Source organism: Melitaea cinxia, chromosome 17 (assembly GCF_905220565.1).
Source record: "Melitaea cinxia chromosome 17, ilMelCinx1.1, whole genome shotgun sequence".
Taxonomy (NCBI): domain Eukaryota; kingdom Metazoa; phylum Arthropoda; class Insecta; order Lepidoptera; family Nymphalidae; genus Melitaea; species Melitaea cinxia.
The window spans coordinates 10264917-10287480 of record NC_059410.1 but is presented as its reverse complement, the minus strand read 5'-3'; the positions used below and the strand labels follow the sequence as shown (position 1 = coordinate 10287480).

The window sequence follows — 22564 nt, the reverse complement described above, 5'->3', positions numbered from 1 at the left end:
AACCTTTTGTTAAAAGATATATCTATTCGAGATTTATCTTACAATGTAAATTATTATCTTTATTTAAACAGTCAAATACCTCTTAAAGCATGTCTAACGTAGGTATCTTTAACATTTTATTAACCACAAAAGATAGTTTATCCAACAATAAGAGATAAAAGTGTAACCGTAAAGTAAGCGAGATTTCTATAATTACGTTGCATTCGTAACTACCGTTTATTACAACGTTGCATTCAAATTAAGCATTAACTTTCTACCACAAGCTTACCGACTACCATTTTTAATTGTTTGTTTCCTTTGCAATAAATACACGTACACTTGCACGAGCAGACAGGATTGATGTGTCAAAGAAATCTGCAATCTGTCTGCAGACATTTATCATTAGTCGGAGATATTAGAGATTAAGTGAGATAATTAATATTGAACATTCGCAATCAACTTAATAACTTTATTATTATTATTATATACATTTTGTTTTATATGTTGTACAAAGACAAAGTTGTAATAAATTACAGGGAAAAATTAACAAAAGATGGATGGATTAGGTATCTGTAGTTGAAAAGTTTTAAGAATAGTTAATGCTTTCGTGTTTTATCTCGTATCATATATTCGAAGTGTAAGTAGATTGATTGTAAATTACAAAATGTATAACATCTGTAATTGTTTGCTTTAACTTTACTGAAATTGTAATTTCTCACATCATATCCAGAAGTCGCACTCACGAGTCGGTCACTTGTTGAATATATAACTGTGTCTAGTCAAACAAACACTACAACCTATAATTCTTTTTGCGCTCGCTTAAATTTGTGTTAGACATAAAAGAGCGCCAAGATTTATATGAAGATAAGATCTAAGGTTAATAAAATGAGCAGCTTAGATAAATGAATTTAAATTCGTTTTGTTTATATCTTTTTAATTAAGTGTGAGTGTATAAACATTAAGAGAGGTGTTTGTAGTAGTAGTAAAATAGATATAAGTGCTTATAACTAAGTAAACAATAGCTTCCTATAAGACGTGTAAAAATTTTAACTGTTAAATAAATTAGAAATAAAATAAAAAAGTAACGCATAGTTGTGAGTGAATTATTTTAATCAATTATGTTTTTTGTAAGATACATAATACTTCTGTCTAATTTCTATGTGCTGTGAAGTGATATGAAATGAAAGAAGAGATAATCGTAAACTACGCGCAACTAGTAGGAAGGATGTTTTTTATTCTTAAAGAAAGTTACTGACAATATTACTGCTCTTAAATAGTGTTGTGATCATGTAATACGTCTGAAACGATGCATCTGTGACAACTGTGATAACAATGCGCGTGTATTTAATGATGCAGTAAGTGTTCAAAAACTGTGTTAATACTATAAATTTAACAATTAAATATATATAAAAGTTTATATATATGATATGCTTTATGGGAAACTGGAAAGCTTAAAGATTTTTTTTTTATAAAACCTAAGTATAATAAATAATCATACAATTAATAATTTCTTGAAATATTTTCTTAAGGATATAATAAACAAGTGAGTTTATTTCGTTCGCTTTTTTATTCATAAATAATCAAGAAATCCATCACAATTATTATACCTTTTGCTCTTTTGATTTTGCAGAAGGTGTATTATTTCAACCTCACCAATAAAATGATTAAGTCCAATATTTTAAATTTACAATCAGTGATGATTTATCATGTGCCCAGAGCACGTACACAAATAATAACACAGGTATTCATATAATCCACAGGCGAAACGATTTTCCTCAGACGTGCCGACGGTGAAAACTGCAATTGCTAGTTATTTTTTACCCATTGATCATTTTAATGTAAATTACGTTCGAATTTGAAAATTACCGGTCATGCATCACGCTTAGTAATCGAAACCGACGGGTATCCGAGCACTCGATCAGGGACGCTCAACCACTTGATAACCCACAATTAAACGAGCGATGAGTCGATATAAACATAAAACCGATTCTTTACGACCAATGGGAAGGTTCCCGATGTTTGAAATAGCCGATATTTCGATTTTGAGGATTTGCAAGGACTTAGTTATGGGCAAACCGTTGCAGAAGTTTGTTGAAGCTAAAGTCGAAACGTTATCTATCTAATAGTATTAAACGAGCAATTCTTGTCTGTATATAGAATCTGAATCTCGGAAACGGCTCCAACGATTTTCATGAAATTTAGTATGCAGGGGATTTCGGATTCATTTTTAGAAAATGTTGTTTTATCCCTGTTTTTAGGCAATGAGAAAATGGCTACAATATCGTAAGAATACGAAGGTAAATTTCGAAATAGTTAATAAAGTCGTAATAGCTTAGGTAGGAATTCAGCCGGTCGCGTACGTCGCTATAATCGAAAAATATTATTCATATTTTATCAATATGTAATTCGTATTTAAATGTGATTTCCAAAAAAACACGAATTACTGAAAATACCGAGCTAAGCTCAGTCACCCAGGTACTATGAAGTTAGTTAAGACAAAAAATACTTTCAGATATACCTATCATTGCTAAAATTTACGAATTAACAGAGATTATCGATTGCGATTTTGCCGCTAATACGCAGCTAATATTTTAACAGTAGGTAATCCTATCTATCATTAACATAAAAAACTAAAAAAGGTTTGTTATTAAAATCAAAGGCGGGCACGGTGTACATACCCAAAATAATCGACTCTAAAAACAGTCAGTGGAAAAATTTCATTCCGTTTTCCAGGGCTGCCTTCCTTCAACAATATTTCCATGCTTAAGATGCGCGTTAAAAAAATAATAGAGAAGGAAATTATCAAGTTTAAAAGTTTTTTATAAGTCATAATTGTGCATGAGCGAGTTCGTACTCCGATTAGAAAATCACCGATTTTCGGGTGGTTCTGACCACAACCTTTATTAAGGGCTGAATCCGCCCGTGATTAAAACTGACCATTAATTTTTTCTGCGTCTTTTTCCTTCTGCTTATCCTTTACATGTGGAATGCATCTAAAAATGCACTGGAATAGGTCAGCTCTATTCGACAGTAACAAAATGGTGTGTGATATTACATACTTAACAATTATTTCTGTGTTTACTTACAAATTGTAATGGAAACTTTTAAAATCATGACATAATATTAGCAATTTTTTTCAAATTCGTATAAACGACGCGTTGGCGCAGCGGTCACAGTACTGACCGTTGCGCTGGCGGTTGCGGGTTCGACCACCACTCACGACAGATATTTGTATTGGTCATATAGATGTTTGTCGTGGTCTGGGCGTTATGCTTGTGTATTGTGTGTGTTTCCGGACCCCCAACACAGAAGAAAATCCTACTGGGGGCCGTTGAGTGTGAAGCGTTTATTTATTATTTCTTATTATTTATTAAATTTATTATACAATATATTAAACGGTTAATATTTTTTCTTCAAAATACGAGTCAGCATAGAAGCTTTACAAAGCAGGAACAATGCATGTCGGAGCGCAATCAAGCTCCCATTTCAGCTAATCACTGCATCGAGTGTTTCAACTGAATAATAGCCACTTCTAGCCAGTAGCCACTCACGGAAGCACGCACGCCACTTCTCCATTAACTGCTCAATATTTACTCCGATTGCGAATGTGCAAAATCGCTATATGTGTTCTTTTAAAAAATAATTACTGTTTTAATTTTTTTCTGGCTTTAAAATACAATTGTAATTCGTATTAACGGACTACATGTAATACTGTTCGACAATAGAATTAGGTTTATCTGAGATGAAGATTTGTTATATAAAATTTTCTAAGCGACAATACATCTAAAAATTCTGATATTTTTGTACGATTTCGAACAAAGTGCTCCAGAATTTCAGAAAAGTATTAAAAGTGAAGTATGAACCTACCCATGTTAATTTTTTCCTAAGCCTGTCTTTTTTTGTCAAGAAATAGAAGAATATTGTCATTTTCACAATTAGTTAAGTGTCACATTAGCGCATAACGTTATAAACCAGAATATACAAAGGAGATAATGGAATTAATTGGCATTTTTTAAATAAACCTTAAACAATTTACATCATCTTTTAATCGCGTTAAAATAACTAAAAGCTTATTAAATTTACGTTGAACTTTTAATTAAAACTCTTGATTCCTGTAATCGTAAAAGGACTCAGTTGTTCGTGCGTCAAAGCGATAATTTTAATAGAATCCATTACGACGGCCGCGTTAACTTAAATTACCACCGTTAGCTTAGTTAGTCCTTTATTAGCAAGCGAGTGAAGGTTAGACGAGACTAACTCCTGCGCATGACATTGCGTACGATAGTCGTTCATGCTTGAAGCTATGATTACCTTATCATATGTTCCTACATTGTTGTAGATGTACATTGTTTGAGACTTGTTACGTATAAATTATTTATAGACTGTGTTTACGACAAACTCTTAACTGTTTTAATTAAACATATAATATATAGATCTTGCAATGTACGAGCGCCCGGCGCCCTTAGTTGTGTGAGTGACCAATCTGTATACGGGTCAATATAGGCGTGAGTGAACGTGTACAGTTAGCATACAAAAAATTATTAATTCAAGTTATGGATTTATCTATTGGTGTTTAATATAGATAAAAATTGAGGTTCACAACTGTGATTACTGTTAATTGTTATTTATTTGACCTAAACCCTTTTAGAATTTTTACATTCTCTGTCACGTTTTACTCGTAGTTTGTTTTGTGAAATCTCATTTTTTTTTTTGTTTTGTGGCAAACAAGCATATGGTTCGTCTGATGGTAGGCAAATACCGTCGCCTTAGAGCTTTGCTGCACTAATAATAAGAGCTATCTATGTAAGCATGGGTTACTTACTCAACACAGAAATACATCAGTTATGTAGAGAGCAGTATTATTTGGCCGTGACATTTGGTGTTTTTGCGCGTCGCCTCCTCTCGATCCAGGGTTCCGTCACATTGGTGCCAATTATATTTTTATTATTAAAAAAATAACATATATTCATAATTTTTATATAATAGATTACGTAGATAATTTAACAATATTATTTAAAAATAGTGGTAACAGGTAAATTAAAAATATTCAAATGTCAGATACCATATTTTATTGTATATGCTTATATTTATTACAAACATGGAGACTAGTTTTTGAAATAACATTAGACAATTGTATATGATTAAGTTAACAAAGAATTAAATTGTTTACTGTCTAGACACTAGACTGGTGTGATTAAACTCCGTAGTAAAATAACTGTGACGATACATGCAAAATTATCCTAACTGAATATATCAGTTGATGCAATCTTGTTAAGATTATATTTTCTTGTATTTGGAAATACTCTTAAATATGTAAAAATATTCCTTTATAAAGCGAAGTACGTAGTTCTTATGAACGTTTTATTTTTATTTTTTAAGTGGCTCGTATATAGTGAAACTAGGTTTTGTCCACAGCTTTGCTCGCACAAGAGTACATCACAGACATTTAAAACCACATAAGTTATAAAAAAAGTTTCTTATTTCTTATCACCGACTTAAGAGTTAAAATTTAAACTTAGTTTTGAACACCAAGAAAACAAAGTGCTCTGGGTTTGCGTTGTCCAATGTTAAACATCCGAATTATAATTTAGAAATAAATAATGAGAGGCTTGTTGTCAGTGATACATAATAAGAACCAATTAGGTTTTTGTTGATATCTACTTTCAAAATTAAGATAAAACAGTTTCATATGAAAGATATAAGTAATGTATCATTCTATAATCTGTCGGTTTGCAATAGACTGCAAACTAACGATATTCACAATAATATCGTGCCATGTAAAATATTATAGCTATACTTGCCTATTGTAATTTCAATGTACAGTAGCTAAGAGGCTGGCTGGCAAGGTTTAGAGGTCATTTTATTGCATTAGTCAAGATGTATAAATTATGAAACTCAAATTTCATCAACGGGTAAATCCTATGCTATTGACATAAAGCTATATTTAATTAATTTTGAACTTAAGAGACTTCAGCTTTTGATCCACTATATGTTTTTTGCTATGATAAAGCTATTTACAATAACATATGGATATCAGACGGAATAATGTATAATAAATATCATTTAAAACAAAAAACATTTGTTTTTGAAGTTATACTTCTTTTGGTACGTTAGGGATGATGACGAGAGTAAATTTTTACGATGCGCGCGCACACCGTCACAAAAAACCGAAACCCTGCTTAGCTCGTCAACGAAGAAGTTAGCTGGCCAATGAAGTATAACTTCTTACGTGCGTACATAAGTATAGACACACTTTTTTCTAAACTAGTTACACTTTTACATCTATGTACATTTTATTCGGAATCTTCTTCCATAGTTTGTTGAAAGGCCTTCGCAGGAGGGTGGAGCATCTTGGTCCTCGCTGCCAGGCGGAGGGTAGCAGGCCCGAGGGTCTTGGACACGACAGGAGCAGAAATATCACTGCTAGCGCCCAATCCCGCTTTACCTTCATTGCTGATAAGTGGTATCTAACGAGAAAAATAAATAAAAATTACTAAAATACTTTATTTTGTTACCAGGGTAATTTATTGGCAATATATTCAATTTTTTAAAATAATGTGAAATATTATGGACCAAGTTATAAAAGAGACCATTAATGACGGCCGGATATTTCAAATAATGACGAGACAAACCATATAATTAATAAGTACTTTAAGCTTAAAGTTTATTACAGTGTCCGGTCATTGTGAAAAAAGTTATTTTATATAATATTAAATGTACTTTGCTCATTTATTCGTTAATGTTCTCAAAATCAACATCGCATTCGGTATTACCTCCAATAAAATGTAAGCCAGCAAAAATATAACTATCAATCAAAAAAGTAAGAGAAACCAAGCACGAATATTTTTTATCTAAACAACGATATATAATTGTAATTCTAACTAAACAATTGTTGTAATTGTCGTCCCAAAATTTCATAAATTCCGTCGAGTCACGTAGTCGCAACAAAAAAATCATAAAAATGCGACAGGAAATTCAGTAGTCAATTACATATCCATCCACAATGGCAATCAACTTGTTGTCGTTAAAAATCGGTTAGTCATTCAACGCTAGACTGTTCTTATGACGGCGCAGACGAGCCTAACTCTTGCGAGGGGAAACGCATGTTGAAACAAAGGTGACGGAAATTAGAAACAGCTTAGTTATAATGAAACAACTTTTTCGGATTTTATCGCGGTTTATAATGAGTAAAATTCGCGTAAACATTAGAAAACAACAGCTTACTTGTAGACTAGGGTATAATGACATTTATAGTAATTAAAATTAGAGTTCATTATGTTGCGATACAAGCAAATTAACAATGATTTCCTAATAATCTATTTATTGAGGTAGGATGTATCAGGATATATCTTGCTCAAGATTTGGAACAGCTCGACAGGGAAATACTTAATAAGTACTCAAATTTACAGAAAATATCAGCTAAATAATACAAGTAGTGTTGTATTTTTGTGCCTAGTTAGATGGTTAAAGAGCTTGGGTAGGGTCAGAGTTAGAGACGGCAACGCGCTGTTAATGCTCCTGGTGTAGCAGGCGTCGACAGGCTGCGGTATCCACTTACCACAAAGCGCACCGTACGCTTGTTTACCACCTATGTATTATTTAAAAAAAAAAACCTAGAACTAAGTCGGCTGTCATGCTCTATCAACTCTTACTAAGTCGTTCGTCCCACCATACGGCCAGCGTAAATGCGTATAGTGAATTAAAAAAAGGGGACCACCAGACCGTAAAAGGTTGGTATGTACGCGTCAATTACATTTAACGATAGACAGACGGTTTTATCAGCGGTTCATTGTCTAGCAAGAGAACGGTGAACCTAGACGAGCGGAAGTGAAGATTTCCTGTGCCATACGCGTAAGGTTCAGACGTGTAATCTATGAGTTCAACAGAATAGATCAAAACAACTCTATATACGGCATCTTCAATGCCATTCGATAATGTTTGCCACACGTGTGCTTTTCGTCTGAAGTTTACGTTTAATGAATTGTTGGTAGCGCATTATAATAATTCATGTAAATTATTAGTGAGCGCGGCAAAACATGGCGCCATAATTTAGGCGGCTACTGGTTTTGGATGATCAATGTTATGTTACCAATTTATTTCTTACAAAATATAAACGAAATAATTTATTTCACAAAAATAAACAACCATTAGCCGGACCGTCTGATTCAAATAATACATTTTAATCGAAATAAATTTACTTAACACAAAAAAAGCGTTAGCTGTATTCGTTGAATTCAGAACTTTTTTATTTCAAAATAAATTACACAAAAAAAAAACAAGTTAGCTTTAATTTTTTATTAAAGTTACATCCAAATACGAGGTGCATAAAAGGCACCTTATAAATGAAATGCATAATAAATAAAAATGTAAAATAAAACCAGATTTGACGAGAACCTCTTAATTTTGATGGCCGTTTTAAATTATACCTACACAGTGGTTATTTATACGACGTCTGTGTCTTAGCGGCTCATAAAGACCATATCCGAGAAAGTTAAAAGCTTTATATAGAAATGAGTTATGACGGAGACCCGCGAAGTCAACCTACGGTGATATAATTTAAAAATGCTTGGAGACGGCATTTTCTTACATCTGAAAATGGGCATTGTCGCTTTGAAGGCAAACGGTCCCTGGATGCGGGCGCAGTGATGCACGCCTAGCACTCGCCATAGAGTATTTAGCAGAAAGTACCATTTCATTTAAAGTTACTTTATTACACACTTATATATTATAACGAACTTAAGTAAGATATTTTCATTCTCTTTTACGTCAATAAAATATTATATCTTTTGTATATAATTAACAAAAAAAAAACACTCAAATAAAAAAAAAAACTATTAATTTGCTTAATAATTTTTCATTTTTAAAGGAAGGTAACGTAGGTGCGAAATATTGTAGTGTTCTTAGTTTAAGGTTAATATTATTGTAATAAAGATCTAAGCAAACTTGCTTATAATATTAATTATAGTCCTACGACTAATATAGCATCACTAGAATAATACATCATCTATTTTTAGACAAAAAATTATAATTAGTAAAGTATAACAATATAATGAGCATACGTGTAAATTATAGAGACTACACAATGGCAATGATAGAAATAAAAAAGAGTACTTCTGATGGAGTTTATAGTTTAATATTTTATGCTATTAAGTTCAAGTTTATATTCTTTGATAAAAGCAAAAGATGGAGCGATGCAGTTTAGATCGACGATGGGTTTCCGACGATACACGCCGAAGATAGACGCTGTTCGCGGAGCACTTTGTAAATTAGATAATGCTGATCTGAGATATGTCCATTGTTATATCTTTGTTGAAATATTCAGGTTTTGTTCAGACACATGTAAAATAAAGTTCCATTCGTAGCGTTTTAAATTATGCAGATGAGAAAAGATAAACGTATGCAATGTATGTACTTCAAATATAAACAGTAATAATAAATAATTATATGATATATACGACGTTGTTTGTCTTGCGAAATTTTCCAACTTCCTTAAATTTTCGTTCCTTAAAAATCTTTTACAAAGTATTATTATATTATTCTTTTACAAAGTGTTATATAGAGTGTATATTATTATTTTACAAAGTGTTATATAAAGCTTAAAAAATCGGCTAGAATTGGTCCAGCCGCTGTCGAGTTTAGCGCTTAGCAACATTTAGCGATTCATTTTCATTTAAAGACTAGCTGTGCCTGCGAGTTCGTCCGCGTATTGGATATTTACATGTTCAACATACTTTAAATTACCATAACTTTTTTATTTATGAACCGATTGACGTGAAACAAACATCTAGCTGTTAGTTGCTGTAGCTGTTAAATTAAGCTTACCACAATATATTAGTGAAAACCACATCTCAATCGGATAAACCGTTTCTGAGATTAGTGTGCACAAACGCACAGACAAACAGACAAAAATTCTAACAATCATTGTTTTTGGGTGCTATTTGCGGTTGATAAAGGTCCCAATAATATTTTTTTCTCAAATATCTTCCATGTACAGACAGCGACCCGTTACGTTTTTATTGTATGTATTGAAAACCCTACAATTTAGAACAGCTTAAGTTTTATAAAAGTAGTACACACTATAATATATATACACCTAAAAACGTAGAATGTTTTTCGAATGAATATGAAATAAATAAATATTCATAAATTTAAAAGGCTTTTTTCCGGACACAAGTAAAAGTTAATTAAATCGATTACAGCATTTAAAACACATACAAAGAATTCTATCCCGCTCGTACACACACATCGTACTTATATTAAATTTTAATTCTTTCATTAAACATTATTTTTTCAACGATCCGCTTAATTAAGCAATTGTTAGGGTAAATTAAATCGATGCGTGAATAATTCAATCAATTACTATTTGTTCATGTATGAGATATTTATAAAATAAATACGAGTCTTCGAAGTTTTTTGTGAGTTGTGAATAACTAAAGGTTAAACGTTATCAACATATTTTTATCGACAGACTAGAAGACAATTTCCGACATTATTGATTGGTTGTGGGTGTGCCCCTAAATATAATCAATTATTTTGCCCAGTACGAATGAAAGCTATTTTTAAATAACGCCTAATTGTAGATACTGGTCCTTTTCGTTTTATATATCAACATTCGAGTGATAATGAATATTTTGACATGTTAGGACGGGGAAAAAGTTTTTTTTTTGTATTTTATATAGAAATTCAAGGTAAGATTTTACATATTTTTTTACATTATTTATGTGTACCATTATTCGCCAACCTAGCATTGGAGCAGCGTGGTGGATTAAGCTCTGATCCTTCTCCTACATGGGGAAAGAGGCTTATGCCCAGCAGTGGGATATTACAGGCTGAAGCGATGTATCCCATTTTGTTCGATAAGCTACCGCCTTCTTGTAGGTAGTAACAGGATTCCGTTGCTATAGAAATTTTGGAACTTCTCATTAAAAAACTGCAACAAGTAATTTTGAAAATCCTCTCTTGATGTTAACTTCACACTACCTAAAGAATTCTAAGGAGACCGAAACAGATGAAAATCTGAGGGTGCAAGATCGGGTGCACTTCACATAAGACTTCTCAGTCAAACTCTCTGACTGTTTGTTGAGTGGCTAAAGGCGTATGTTTGGGCGTTGTTGTGATGAAAGACCTTTTCCGTTGATCTATCCTGGCTGCTTATTCTCAATTTCTTGGTTAATAGTAGAAATCCGAATCGATGGTTTTGCAGGGCGGTAAAGGCTCATAATTAATGATTTCCTTACAATCCCATGAGTCCTGCAATGGTTTTGAGAGAGAATCGCAAATGAGTACGCAGCCCGTTAGGTTTCCTTCAGTAAGTTTTTTTTTTTTTTTTTTTTTTTTTTTTTTTTTTTTTTTTTTTTTTTTTTTTTTTTTTTTTTTTTAATAGAAGAGGGGGCAAACGGACAGTTGGCTCACCTGATGGTAAGTGAAAAAAACATCCACAAACACCCGCTACATCAAAGGATTAGCAGGCGCGTTGCCGGCCTTTCAAAAAGGAATATGCTCTTCTTTTGAAGGTCCCTAGGTCGTATTTGTTCGGAAATACCGTAGGTGGTAGCTGGTTCCAAAGAGGGGTCGTGCGTGGCAGAAAATGGCGCAAAAATCGAGCTGTCGTAGACTTCCAGACATCGAGGTGATGTGGATGAAATTTTGAATTTTGACGCGATGTCCGGTGGTGGAATTCTGCTGTAGGTATTAGTCCGAACAATTCCTCAGAACACTCCCCGTGGTAAATACGGTAGAAGATGCACAGTGACCCGACATCTCTACGCAGCGCCAAAGAATCGAGCCGATCGGAGAGAATCTTGTCGCCAACGATTCGAGCCGCTCGGCGTTGAACACGGTCAAATGGAAGGAGCTGGTACTGGGGCGCCCCAGCCCATAGGTGAGAGCAGTATTCCATGTGGGGCCGGATCTGTGCCTTATATAATTGTAGGCGGTGGCAGGGCATGAAATACTGCTTCGCCCTACTGAGCACACCAAGTTTTTTCGAGGCTAGTTTAGCCTTTCCTTCCAGATGACCACGAAATTGCACATTGCTCGATATGTCGACGCCTAGTATCCCAATACTGGCTGAGGCTGTTAGGGGAGTGCCTTTAAATTCGAGAGGAACGACGAAGGGTGATTTTTTTGCGGTAAACGCGCAAACTTGTGTCTTAATGGGGTTGAACTGGACCAGATTATGTCGTCCCCATTGCGAGACTTTGGCTAAAAGAGACTCGATTTCAGACACAAGTTTGTTCCGACACTCATCGACTTGTTCCCGAGAAATATTAGGACGGCCTGTGTATAAGGCGTCCCCGGTGCTGTCGTCCGCATAACAATGAATGCCACTAGTTTGTAACAGGTCATTGATATGCAGGAGGAACAAAGTAGGTGATAGTACACAGCCTTGGGGAACGCCAGCGTTGACAGACTTGAGGTCCGAGCATGCACCGTCAACAACGACCTTGATGTTCCTGTCTGTCAAAAAACTGGTGATCCATTTACATAGTTTCTCGGGAAGCCCATAGGATGGTAGCTTTGTTAGAAGTGCCCTATGCCACACCCGATCGAAGGCCTTCGCTATGTCCAAACTAACCGCCAGCGCTTCTCCCTTGCTCTCAACCGCCTCCGCCCATCGGTGAGTTAAGAATATTAGAAGATCACCAGCCGAGCGACTCCGTTGAAAGCCATATTGGCGATCGCTAATCAGCTGGTGCTCCTCTAAATACCGTCGGAGCTGGCAGTTGATTAAGGATTCCATAATCTTTGAGAACAAGGAAGTTATAGCAATTGGTCTATAATTGGACGGATCTGAGCGGTCCCCTTTCTTAGGGATCGGGTGCACCAAAGCCATCTTCCACGAGCGTGGGACAACGCCTAATGAATAAGAGTGCCGGAAAAGACGCGTGAGGACGGGTGCCAACTCAGGAGCACAAGTTCGTAGCACTAACGGAGGGACGCCATCGGGCCCACTCGATTTATTGATGTCCAACGAAAAAAGGGCTTTGCGTACTGAGCTCTGTTGGAAAATTATTTCCGGCATTATTGTATCACACCGAGGGATCGTCGGTGGTATTTTTCCGCTATCATCCAAAGTCGAGTTGGACGCAAAAAGAGAGCCTAAAAGATCGGCCTTCTCCTTCGCGGTGTGGGCCAACGAGTCGTCCCTCCTGTGCAATGATGGTAGGGATGGCTTACAAAAATTCCCTTGGACAGCTTTGGCGAGTGACCAGAATGCACGAGTTCCCGAAGGAAGTCGAACCAATCTCTCCCCAATTCTGCCCACGTACTCCGCTTTTGCCTCAGCGATGACTCTTTCATGTGGAACCCACATATTGAACTTTTTTGAAGTAAAACCTTTTTACGCACGCTTGACTTGGGGAGTAAGCTGCTGAATGCGTGACGAGAGTGTTACGAAAAGTGTGATCGGGAGAGAGGAACGGGAGTTGGGAGGAAGATATAAGTTAGTGAAGATAGAAAGAGAGAGTTACGTTTCTTAGGTTTTACTTCAGTCGTGTGGTCCAAAGCACACTCGTTTTTTTGTATAGTCAGCCTTTTTCAAACGGATCATCATCACATCATCACTTCAGCCTATCGCAGTCCACTGCTGGACATATGCCTCCACAAGTTTGCGCCAAAAATGGCGTGAACTTATTTGTGTTGCCCATAGTCACCACGCTGGGTAGGTGGGTTGGTGACCGCAGGGCTGGCTTGTCGCATCGGAGACGTCCGTCTGACTGCCCGTCTTCGGCCTATGTATTTCAAAGCCAACAGTTGGGATGGATATCCCGCCATCGGTCGGCTTTATAAGTTCCAAGGTGGTAGTGGAACTGTGCTATCCCTCTCTAGTCACTTCTTACGACACCCACGGAAAGAGAGGGGGTGGCTATATTATTTAATGCATATATATATTGACATAACAAGTTAAATAAATGTGTAATAAAATGCTAATGTAATGTTTTAATAAAACCTATAGAAAGTGCAAAGCAGTAGTACCATAGGTGAAACCGAAATATAAAACAAATATTAAGACACGAGTAAAACTACGGAAAATATACAATATACACATTTATAAAGTCGCCCATGGACTGCCGTTTTATATACCCAAGCGTAAAGGTATGTGAAGTCCAAACAGCAGTAATGACGAATGCACGCATGCATTCTGATTAATGTGCTAGATAGTCCAGACGAGACGGTAAGGTCCTGAGCATAAATCAAATTGTACGACATTTAAACGACGTGTCAATGCAGGTACCGAGACTGTAGGATGTGGTTTAACAAACAACCTACTAACGATTGTTATGGTGATGACAATAGAGAATATGATGAACTTAAAAATAGCTATCTTTGAATGTAAGTTGGTTCATAATAAAATTCATTATTTATATTAGCGCTAAGTTTGTCGTTTTTGTGATGTTACTGACAAGAATTTTAGAAGTATTTTAAGAAGTAATGTAGTTTTTACAACATTAATATGTTACTAAAACTGTTTTTAAGATTTTAAACTCTTTGGCAAGTATCTGAAAACTTCTGTAACTTATTCTTTCGTTACAAGTACGAATTAGTAATATTAATTTAAACAAAAAGGAGACACTTTAATTTTAGTAGACAATAATAACTATAATTAATCAAATAAAATATAAAATGCCGTATTAAACACGGACGCCATGACAAATTTAACAAATATTTTACAAGGCTATGTCCCACAATTAAGTTTTGCAATATCATTGACTAAGGTAAAATTAAAATTGTGCGCGCTTCACGACGATAACCAAATGTGTCTTATATACATTTACAAGCGGTATTTTATTGAAAGTACATACGACAATTAATTCCATAAATACCGGCAGACATAAATATTATAATTATTAAAGAAATTACAATACAATTTCGTGTCAGAAATTTTCCAAGCCCTTTAGTAATAAAACTACATTCTCATTTCCAACGTACGTGATTCTAAGAACTTTTTTTATTAAGGAAACATGTTCACGATCAAAAGGTCATATTATTTCATCAATATGATTTCACAGAAATTATTCAGAAATATGACTGAGAATATTATTTTTGGCAATTCATAATGGTCAATTAGTGTCTTATTTATTATTTTGGGGTGTGAATCACGACTCATTTGAAAAATCATTTTTTTATAAGACAGCACGCTAAGTAGTGACATATTGTTAGACAGTTTACTTTGTAATTTTGAAACACCCGATATTTCAGCGACGTTGTTGCGGGGAAGTTTCAAAATGACAATCGCAGTAAATCCCGTAAGTGTTTATAGTAACCTTGAAAGCTTTAAAGTTTATATTTTATTAGAGTTATGGAGACACATACATTATAGCTTTCGAAAATCGTAAAAATATGTAGGTATTATATTTTTACGCTTTATGCTATGTTTATATAAAATGAAACTACCTAGTTAGTAATTTAATATATCGTTAAAAATATTCATTTCGTTGTGAAACAGGGCTATTTAATTACAAAAGGACCCTAGCAACTACGCGGTCCAGTAAGCATCGATACTCGTATATATATAGAGGAATAATTTCATTTTAGCCTTTATAAGTACATACCATACATTACAATGTTTGAAGAGATGACCGACTACCATCAAGTGGGTCATTTGCTGGTCTCATTAAGTAATGAGACTATGTAATTATTTATACTAAACTCAGATTTATACTTAGTTGTTATTATCTACACAATCTCGTAAGGCTCAACCTAAATTTAGGAATTTAACAATGAATTACGGCCCATCGTACTAAAATTAGAGTAGTTGCGGCCCAAAACTTTATTCTCTTCCGCAGTCGACTCCCACTGACAATGCAACAATTTTTGCTTGGAAAAGTGACAAGTTGACATTGTTAAAAAGTGTTGCTAAGCGCTAAATTTTACAACGGTTGGACGAATTAAAGCAGATTTTTTTAAAAGAAATATTTTCTTGTGCTGTAAAATATTTAAAAAAATTTCATACTCTGTGGAAGTTTCTTGTGGATTCAAAAATTGAGAAAATTGGAAAATTGTTAGAAAACGTAAGGACCATTTAAACTACATGTCTTGACAGCAAGACAGGAACAACCTCTGTGAGCTAGTCGTTAATAAAATACTTTTCATTTATCCACTCAAGTTTAAGTACATTTTTTAAGCTTTTAATTGATGAGATTTGATGTTAATACTGACTAGCCTATTGGCGCGGTTAGTGGTTGGACTGCTTTCTGCTCCGAGGTTTTTGGGTTCGATTCCCGCCTGAGTCTGGATATATTTATTTATATATATGTATTATATCTATGTATATTTATGGAAAAAATTAACTATATCAGTAGGCCTTTACCTATAACACAAGCATTTACTTATTTACCTTAGGAACAGACGACCGTGTGTAGGTGTTAAAGACCGTTATTTACATATTTATTTACTTTTCAAACATGGACTCATTAATTAAATTTAATTAATTAATTTTAGTTTTATATGGGAGAAACTGATATTAGTTGAAACAAACTTTGTTATATTATTACTTTTTGTTCAAATATCATAAAATATTTGGTATTTATTTATTGTTGTTTATACATAAAAACGTATTCATAATTATTGCTGGTAAATTTCTGATCATGCAGACTCTACTGGGTTCATGAAGCTACATAAGCTAGCTAAGCTAAAATAGCTCTGTGTACGCCATCGTGCATCAGTGCAAAAGGCAGATAGAAAGAAGATTAAAATGAAAAATCCTAACTTAAAATTATATACATCGTTATTTCAAATAATATACGTCAAAGGCATATTTTTCTATATATTTACTAGACACGAATTCAAAGGGTTAGAAATGGCTACTAAAAGCACGTTTCTGTAAAGGTAATAAACAAAGCTAGGAGTTAGATAACGTTTAAAGCTTCTGTACGTAACTTGAACTTCACTAATAAAATGATATCCTTATATGGCTTATTTGACTATGACGGTTATAATATGGGACATTTCGATGCAAGAGATACGATACGGCATATTCTATATTGGCTTTTTTTACTGACTGTGCTTTAACATGGCTATGAATCAGTCTTGAATTGACGGTGCTCATTTTTTCACTATTTTATTTTCATTACTTGACCTTAAGCTGTTATTATTATGCTACGGACCAAAAACATTACAATATACACAGCTATAATATACTTTGTAGTATAAAGTAACTTTATTTAATAATTTGTTCAAGGTCGTTAGATATCTATATTTAACTATATTAATATTATAAAGTTGAAAAGTTTGTTTGTTTGTTTGTTTGATCGCGCTAATCTTAGGAACTATTGGTTCGTATCGAAAAATTTTTGGAAGAAAAACCAATGGATAGCCCATTTACCAAGGACTATTTTTTTCCTCAAATGAAAGCGGGTGAAACCGCGGGGCACAGCTTGTTCTTCTTAAAAGAAAACAAACCTGACCGAAGAGTAAAATCTTTTGTTCTGGCATATTGAAACTTTTAATACATTTTAAAAGTACATTTCAATAAAATGCTATTTATTTTTAAGTTGGATTAATTACTGCCTCAAATATTTTTAAGACTTGCACAAAAATATATTGATTCATTTCTCAATTCACAGTTTAATATATATTAATTGATACTTATTTAATTCTGCTATTAAGTGTTGAAATACATATCGCTGCATTTCACAATAATCGCGGTTTTATATGTATACTAGCTGTGCCAGCGACTTCATCCGCGTTGAATTTAATAAAAAAGTTATTGTTCAATTCGCAGTTATAAAAAAAAAATTCTTAAATAAAAGTAGCCTAAGTTACTCCTTATTACGTTAGCTATCTTTCACTGAAAGTCCCGTCAAAATCCGCCCGCCATTTTAAAGATTAGCCGGAACAAACAGACGGACAGACGGACGGACGGTCGGACGGTCGGACGGACAGTCGGACGGACGGAAGGACGGACAGATAGACAGACAAAATTTTTAAAAAATATTAGTTTGGTATAATATGTATCGTGTATACATTCATATGCATTTAGTAAAAAGCAGTTACTTTAATATTACAAACAGACACACTCCAATTTTATTTATTTCTATATATATTTATTACATGTATAAATGAATGATTTTGCTTTATTAGGTAGTTGCGTTTAAAAAGTATTTAATAATGGTTCTAGTAACTGGTACTGATAAATACTGAAACACAGGCGTAAACAAAGAAATTAATACAGCAGATTTCTATTGGTATTTTTTAACCGACTGCCAAAAAAGGAGGAGGTTCTCAATTCGACTGTATTTTTTTTAATGTATGTTACATCAGAACTTTTGACCGTGTGGACCGATTTCGACAATTTTTTTTTAATCGAAAGGTGGTGTGTGTCAATTGGTCCCATTTAAATTTATTTGAGATCTAACAACTACTTTTCGAGCTATATCTAATAATGCGTTTTTACTTGAGGCTTTTTTGTCGACCTACGTTGTATTATACCGCATAACTTTCTACTGGATGTACCGATTTTGATAATTTTTAATTTAATCGTAAGCTGATGCTTATCATGTGGTCACATAGAAATTTTATCGAGATCTAATAACTACTTTTTGAGTAATCTTTGATAACGCGTAGTTACTTGACTATTTTTTCGTCGATCTACGTTGTATTACTCTTCGATGTAATTGAAGTCGGTTTTTTTTTTCGTTTGCGAGCAAACACAATTATTGAGAATAAAGTTTCTTTAACCCCATATTTATTACGCCAATAGGTGTTCATACAGATGTTCACTCGCGTTAAGTATAACAATTGTGTTTTTACAAAAATAAAAAATAAATCGTCGTAAGACTACATCGGTAAGTACATATTATAAGGGATAACTGGCACCTACCCGTCATCTCAAATTTAAATTTGACCACATGACAAACACCAGTTTTCAAATAAATATGAATCATCAAAATCGATACACCTAGTTAAAATTTTGCGAACGAACTTTGTCCTTTTTTATTGGTTAAATATGGCGATGATGAATATATCGTTTGGGACTTTATGGCGGGAGTAAACGCTAATAGTGAGGCTTGGCTCGCGTGGTGTCTGCACATCTGCATACGAATTGCACTTCTTGGATATGTCGTTTTACGAGTGGTGCTGATTGTCGCCTCGCGTAGCGCAAACATAAATGATCGACATGCTAGTAGCTGAGTTAATTGATGAGACTTGTAAAGTCTGTACGTATTACTTATATAAATAAAAATGGATTACTAAATGTGTTGCCAAGCGCTAAATTTGAAAACTTTTGGTCCAATTCAGGTAAATTTTTTTTATGAATACTTGAGAATATGCTACAGAAAAATTGAAAAAATCGTGCACAAAATTGAAAAAATTCAGAAAATATGTGTACCTGTCGTAACAGTTCCAATAGATATCGGACGGTTAGTATTTCGAGTGACAGATATAATAGACTAAGATCCTGCGCCCGCCAGACCTTTCTAATTTCAGCCATATAAACATCAAATATGATAATCTAAATGAAAAAAAATTGTTTCTATTTTTGGAGGTTGTCTGTAAGAGATCACTGATGATAAGGCGGTCTTTGTACCTTTTTCAAATTATAATATTGTATTTTCTTATGTAATTTCAAATGTGTAATAAACTGATAAATAATAATAATTATTATTATAAACAGCATATGTCCAGGCGAGATTTTCTTGTATCGAAATAATTACTTCAAACTTCAGCTTAATAAAAGTAAAGTTATCTAGTAACGGCCAATAAAACCATACGCTGTGAATGAAAGCAACCCATTTCATCGTATCTTTATGTTAATAGTTTTATACAAAAACGCCTACGTGATGATTACCGTATGAGATCGGTGTGGTAAATACAAAGGCGTCATATTCAATTACGAATATGCAGCCAATAAGTTTAAAATTTAACGTCGCTTAACCTAGCTCCTATTAGCTTTTATAACAAATGCTCATTTTATATGTCATATAATTTTGCGACATTGGTTTAAAAAAGCCTTTTTTTTCAAGCGGTCTTGAGGGAAATAAGAGCAATTTAGTGACATCGTAAATAATGAAGTGAGGACAAATAGAAAAAGCAAAAAAATTTAATACAAATTTCAGTAGTGGTTAAATGAAAACTGGAATCTTTGTATTATATTTAATAAATAAAAAAACAAACATGTTTGTAGCATTTCGTATCAGCAGTTTTTGTAAAGTAAGCGTTCGTGCAACATTTAAATTGAAACTTTACGATTGTCTTTATCGGTATAATATTCGCGCGAGGCGTGTTAAAACATACATATCGTGCAAACGAACGCGGACCTACGGACAAATGTGGGTTTTATCTAACTTTTATTTTTTTCAAGGCATTTACAGACGCGAATAAAGCGTCTATTTTATACAGTCCTAAATGTCATCGTAACATTCGTAATGCGTCTGATTGGCCATTGACAGCTCGGGTTCCTTGAGCGACGTGCCTTTATAGGCACAATCGACTGTGACATTAATTATGTTACTTCACGAAAATAACTTCTAAAAATAACTCTATATGTATTGGCTTTTTGAGATACGTTTTTACGTCTGAATAATTGTATCTATAAAAAACATTATTTTACTAATACTCGGTTTTACTCGTGTATTTGACAGTAAATTTGGACAAAGGCTGAAATATTTTTAATTAAGTTTTTCTATTACACAAAAAGTTATTTAAGTTTACATTTTTATTGCACTGTTTTTAGTGGCACGATGGCCAGCGATGATACGACAACTATGTCATTTTTATTAATTATGGAACAAAAAAAAATCTTTGCTTGATAGTACATTTTTAGTTAATAATTATTTTATTATTAAAGACAGTATTGCCCAAAGATTTGTTATAAAATGGCATACTATCACACATTTTAAAGATACTAGTACAGTAGCTATAAATGTCTACGTGAGTGAAACTAAAAACATATAATAATTTTTTAAATATATTTAAAATATACTCATAATAATAATAATAAAAACTCTTTATTGTACACCAAGAATGAGCAAAATTACAAGAATAAAAACAGGAGATAAGTACAAAAGGCGGCCTTATCTCTTCCAGGCAACCTTTGGGCAGAGGAAATGGTATATATGTAGATGATTTTGGATGGGACAGTTTTACCTAAACGCATACAATATATTTAGACAAATAAATAATGTAAAAAAAAAATGAAAATAAAGTAGATGTACGTATAATGGGCATATAATAATGGAAAGTTTTTTTAAACATACATAAACGTATATATAGTCAATGAATTATTGTGATAAGATTCAAAGTGAAGTGTGTCAAAGTTCAAGTTTTGTTTGTCCTATATAAGAGAGACCACAGTCACAATCAAGCTTGTATACTCCTGCATCTTGTAAGGGTATATGACACTTGACAGATGGTAAAAATTGACTTATCATTTTTGGCGGCTTTGTAACGTTAGGACGTCTGACACCTCAGTCCTCCCGTGACCATGGTTGCTGTAAAGTATCCGAAACGTCGAGAGTCAAAAGTTAATAAACCGCGATAAAATCCGAAAAAAGTTGGTTCATTAAATGATGTTTTATTGTTTGACTGTGAATCTGTTTGCTTGCAAATCTTTTCTAGTATTATTCGACTTAACATTGTTTTATATAATTTTGTGCGGAGAGGAAATTCTCCAAAACTGTCTCAGAACCGGCGCCAAAAATATATTATAAATAATACAATTTCTTAACTTATAAAAGCGTATATATTTAAGGCATAATTCATTTCCAAAATCAGTGGTTGAAATACAGAGAGTATTTTTTTTAACCTGGTCAGGCTTCAGAGATATTAGACGAGAGAGATCATTTCGAGCTTTTAAAGGAAAGCTTCATTTACAGATTTTTTTATGTAGCTCAGTTGGCTTTTGAAATTTTTTCGAGAAATAAGCCTTTTTAGCTGTCGATCTTGATAAAAACGATAAATTAGAATATACCTAATTACTATAACTAGAGCGACGTAAAAAGTAAGTACAAAGTAATGTTTAATTTTGAATTAGACTTAGAATTAATTCAGCGGTTTAGATGTAAAAATTTAATACTCATGTATATAGATATGCCTATCGACTAATTTTAATGATTCTTTAGCATGTTAGTTACATGTCTATTTATTTCAACACATACATACGAGTAAAATTAGTAAATAAGAATTTTGATAAATGGACGAATCTTACATTATTTATAACCGGATATATCGAACAGCGTTTGTTAAAATTTACATATGGATCGCCCACGCGTCGATTGCAACATTGTAGTGTAGGTCCCGTTTCAATGACGTACAAAGGAAACACATTTTACACAGCACAGCTTTGACACACGAGTACCTACTTAGCCGCGAGCGTGATTTACGAAACAGCTATTTGTTAGACAAATTGGACTTTTGAATATCTAAAGATATTGTAATTATCGTGGAAGCCATAGGCTACGGTTTCCTGTTAAGTGAATTATTTACAAAGTTGCAGCTCTGTAAACTAGTACACGACCCGCTGTAAACGGCGCATAATTGGTAACACCGTAAACTAATATTTATCCTACAATTATAGGTGAAGTGTATTTCGTAAAATACATAATTACGTCTAGACTACAACTTGTATTTATTTTAATGCGAA

At 33.7% G+C, this 22564-nt stretch overlaps 1 protein-coding gene across 1 annotated transcript in view; it reads right to left on the bottom strand.

Annotated features, from left to right (window-relative positions):
* Positions 1 to 6272: 6272 nt before the first annotated feature.
* The window catches only part of LOC123661742 (angiogenic factor with G patch and FHA domains 1-like), a 38566-nt gene continuing 22274 nt past the window's right edge, over positions 6273 to 22564 (bottom strand). The window contains exon 11 of the mRNA XM_045596684.1: positions 6273 to 6446. Within this exon, the coding sequence (XP_045452640.1) occupies positions 6273 to 6446 (174 nt within the window). The remainder of the gene's footprint in view (positions 6447 to 22564) is intronic.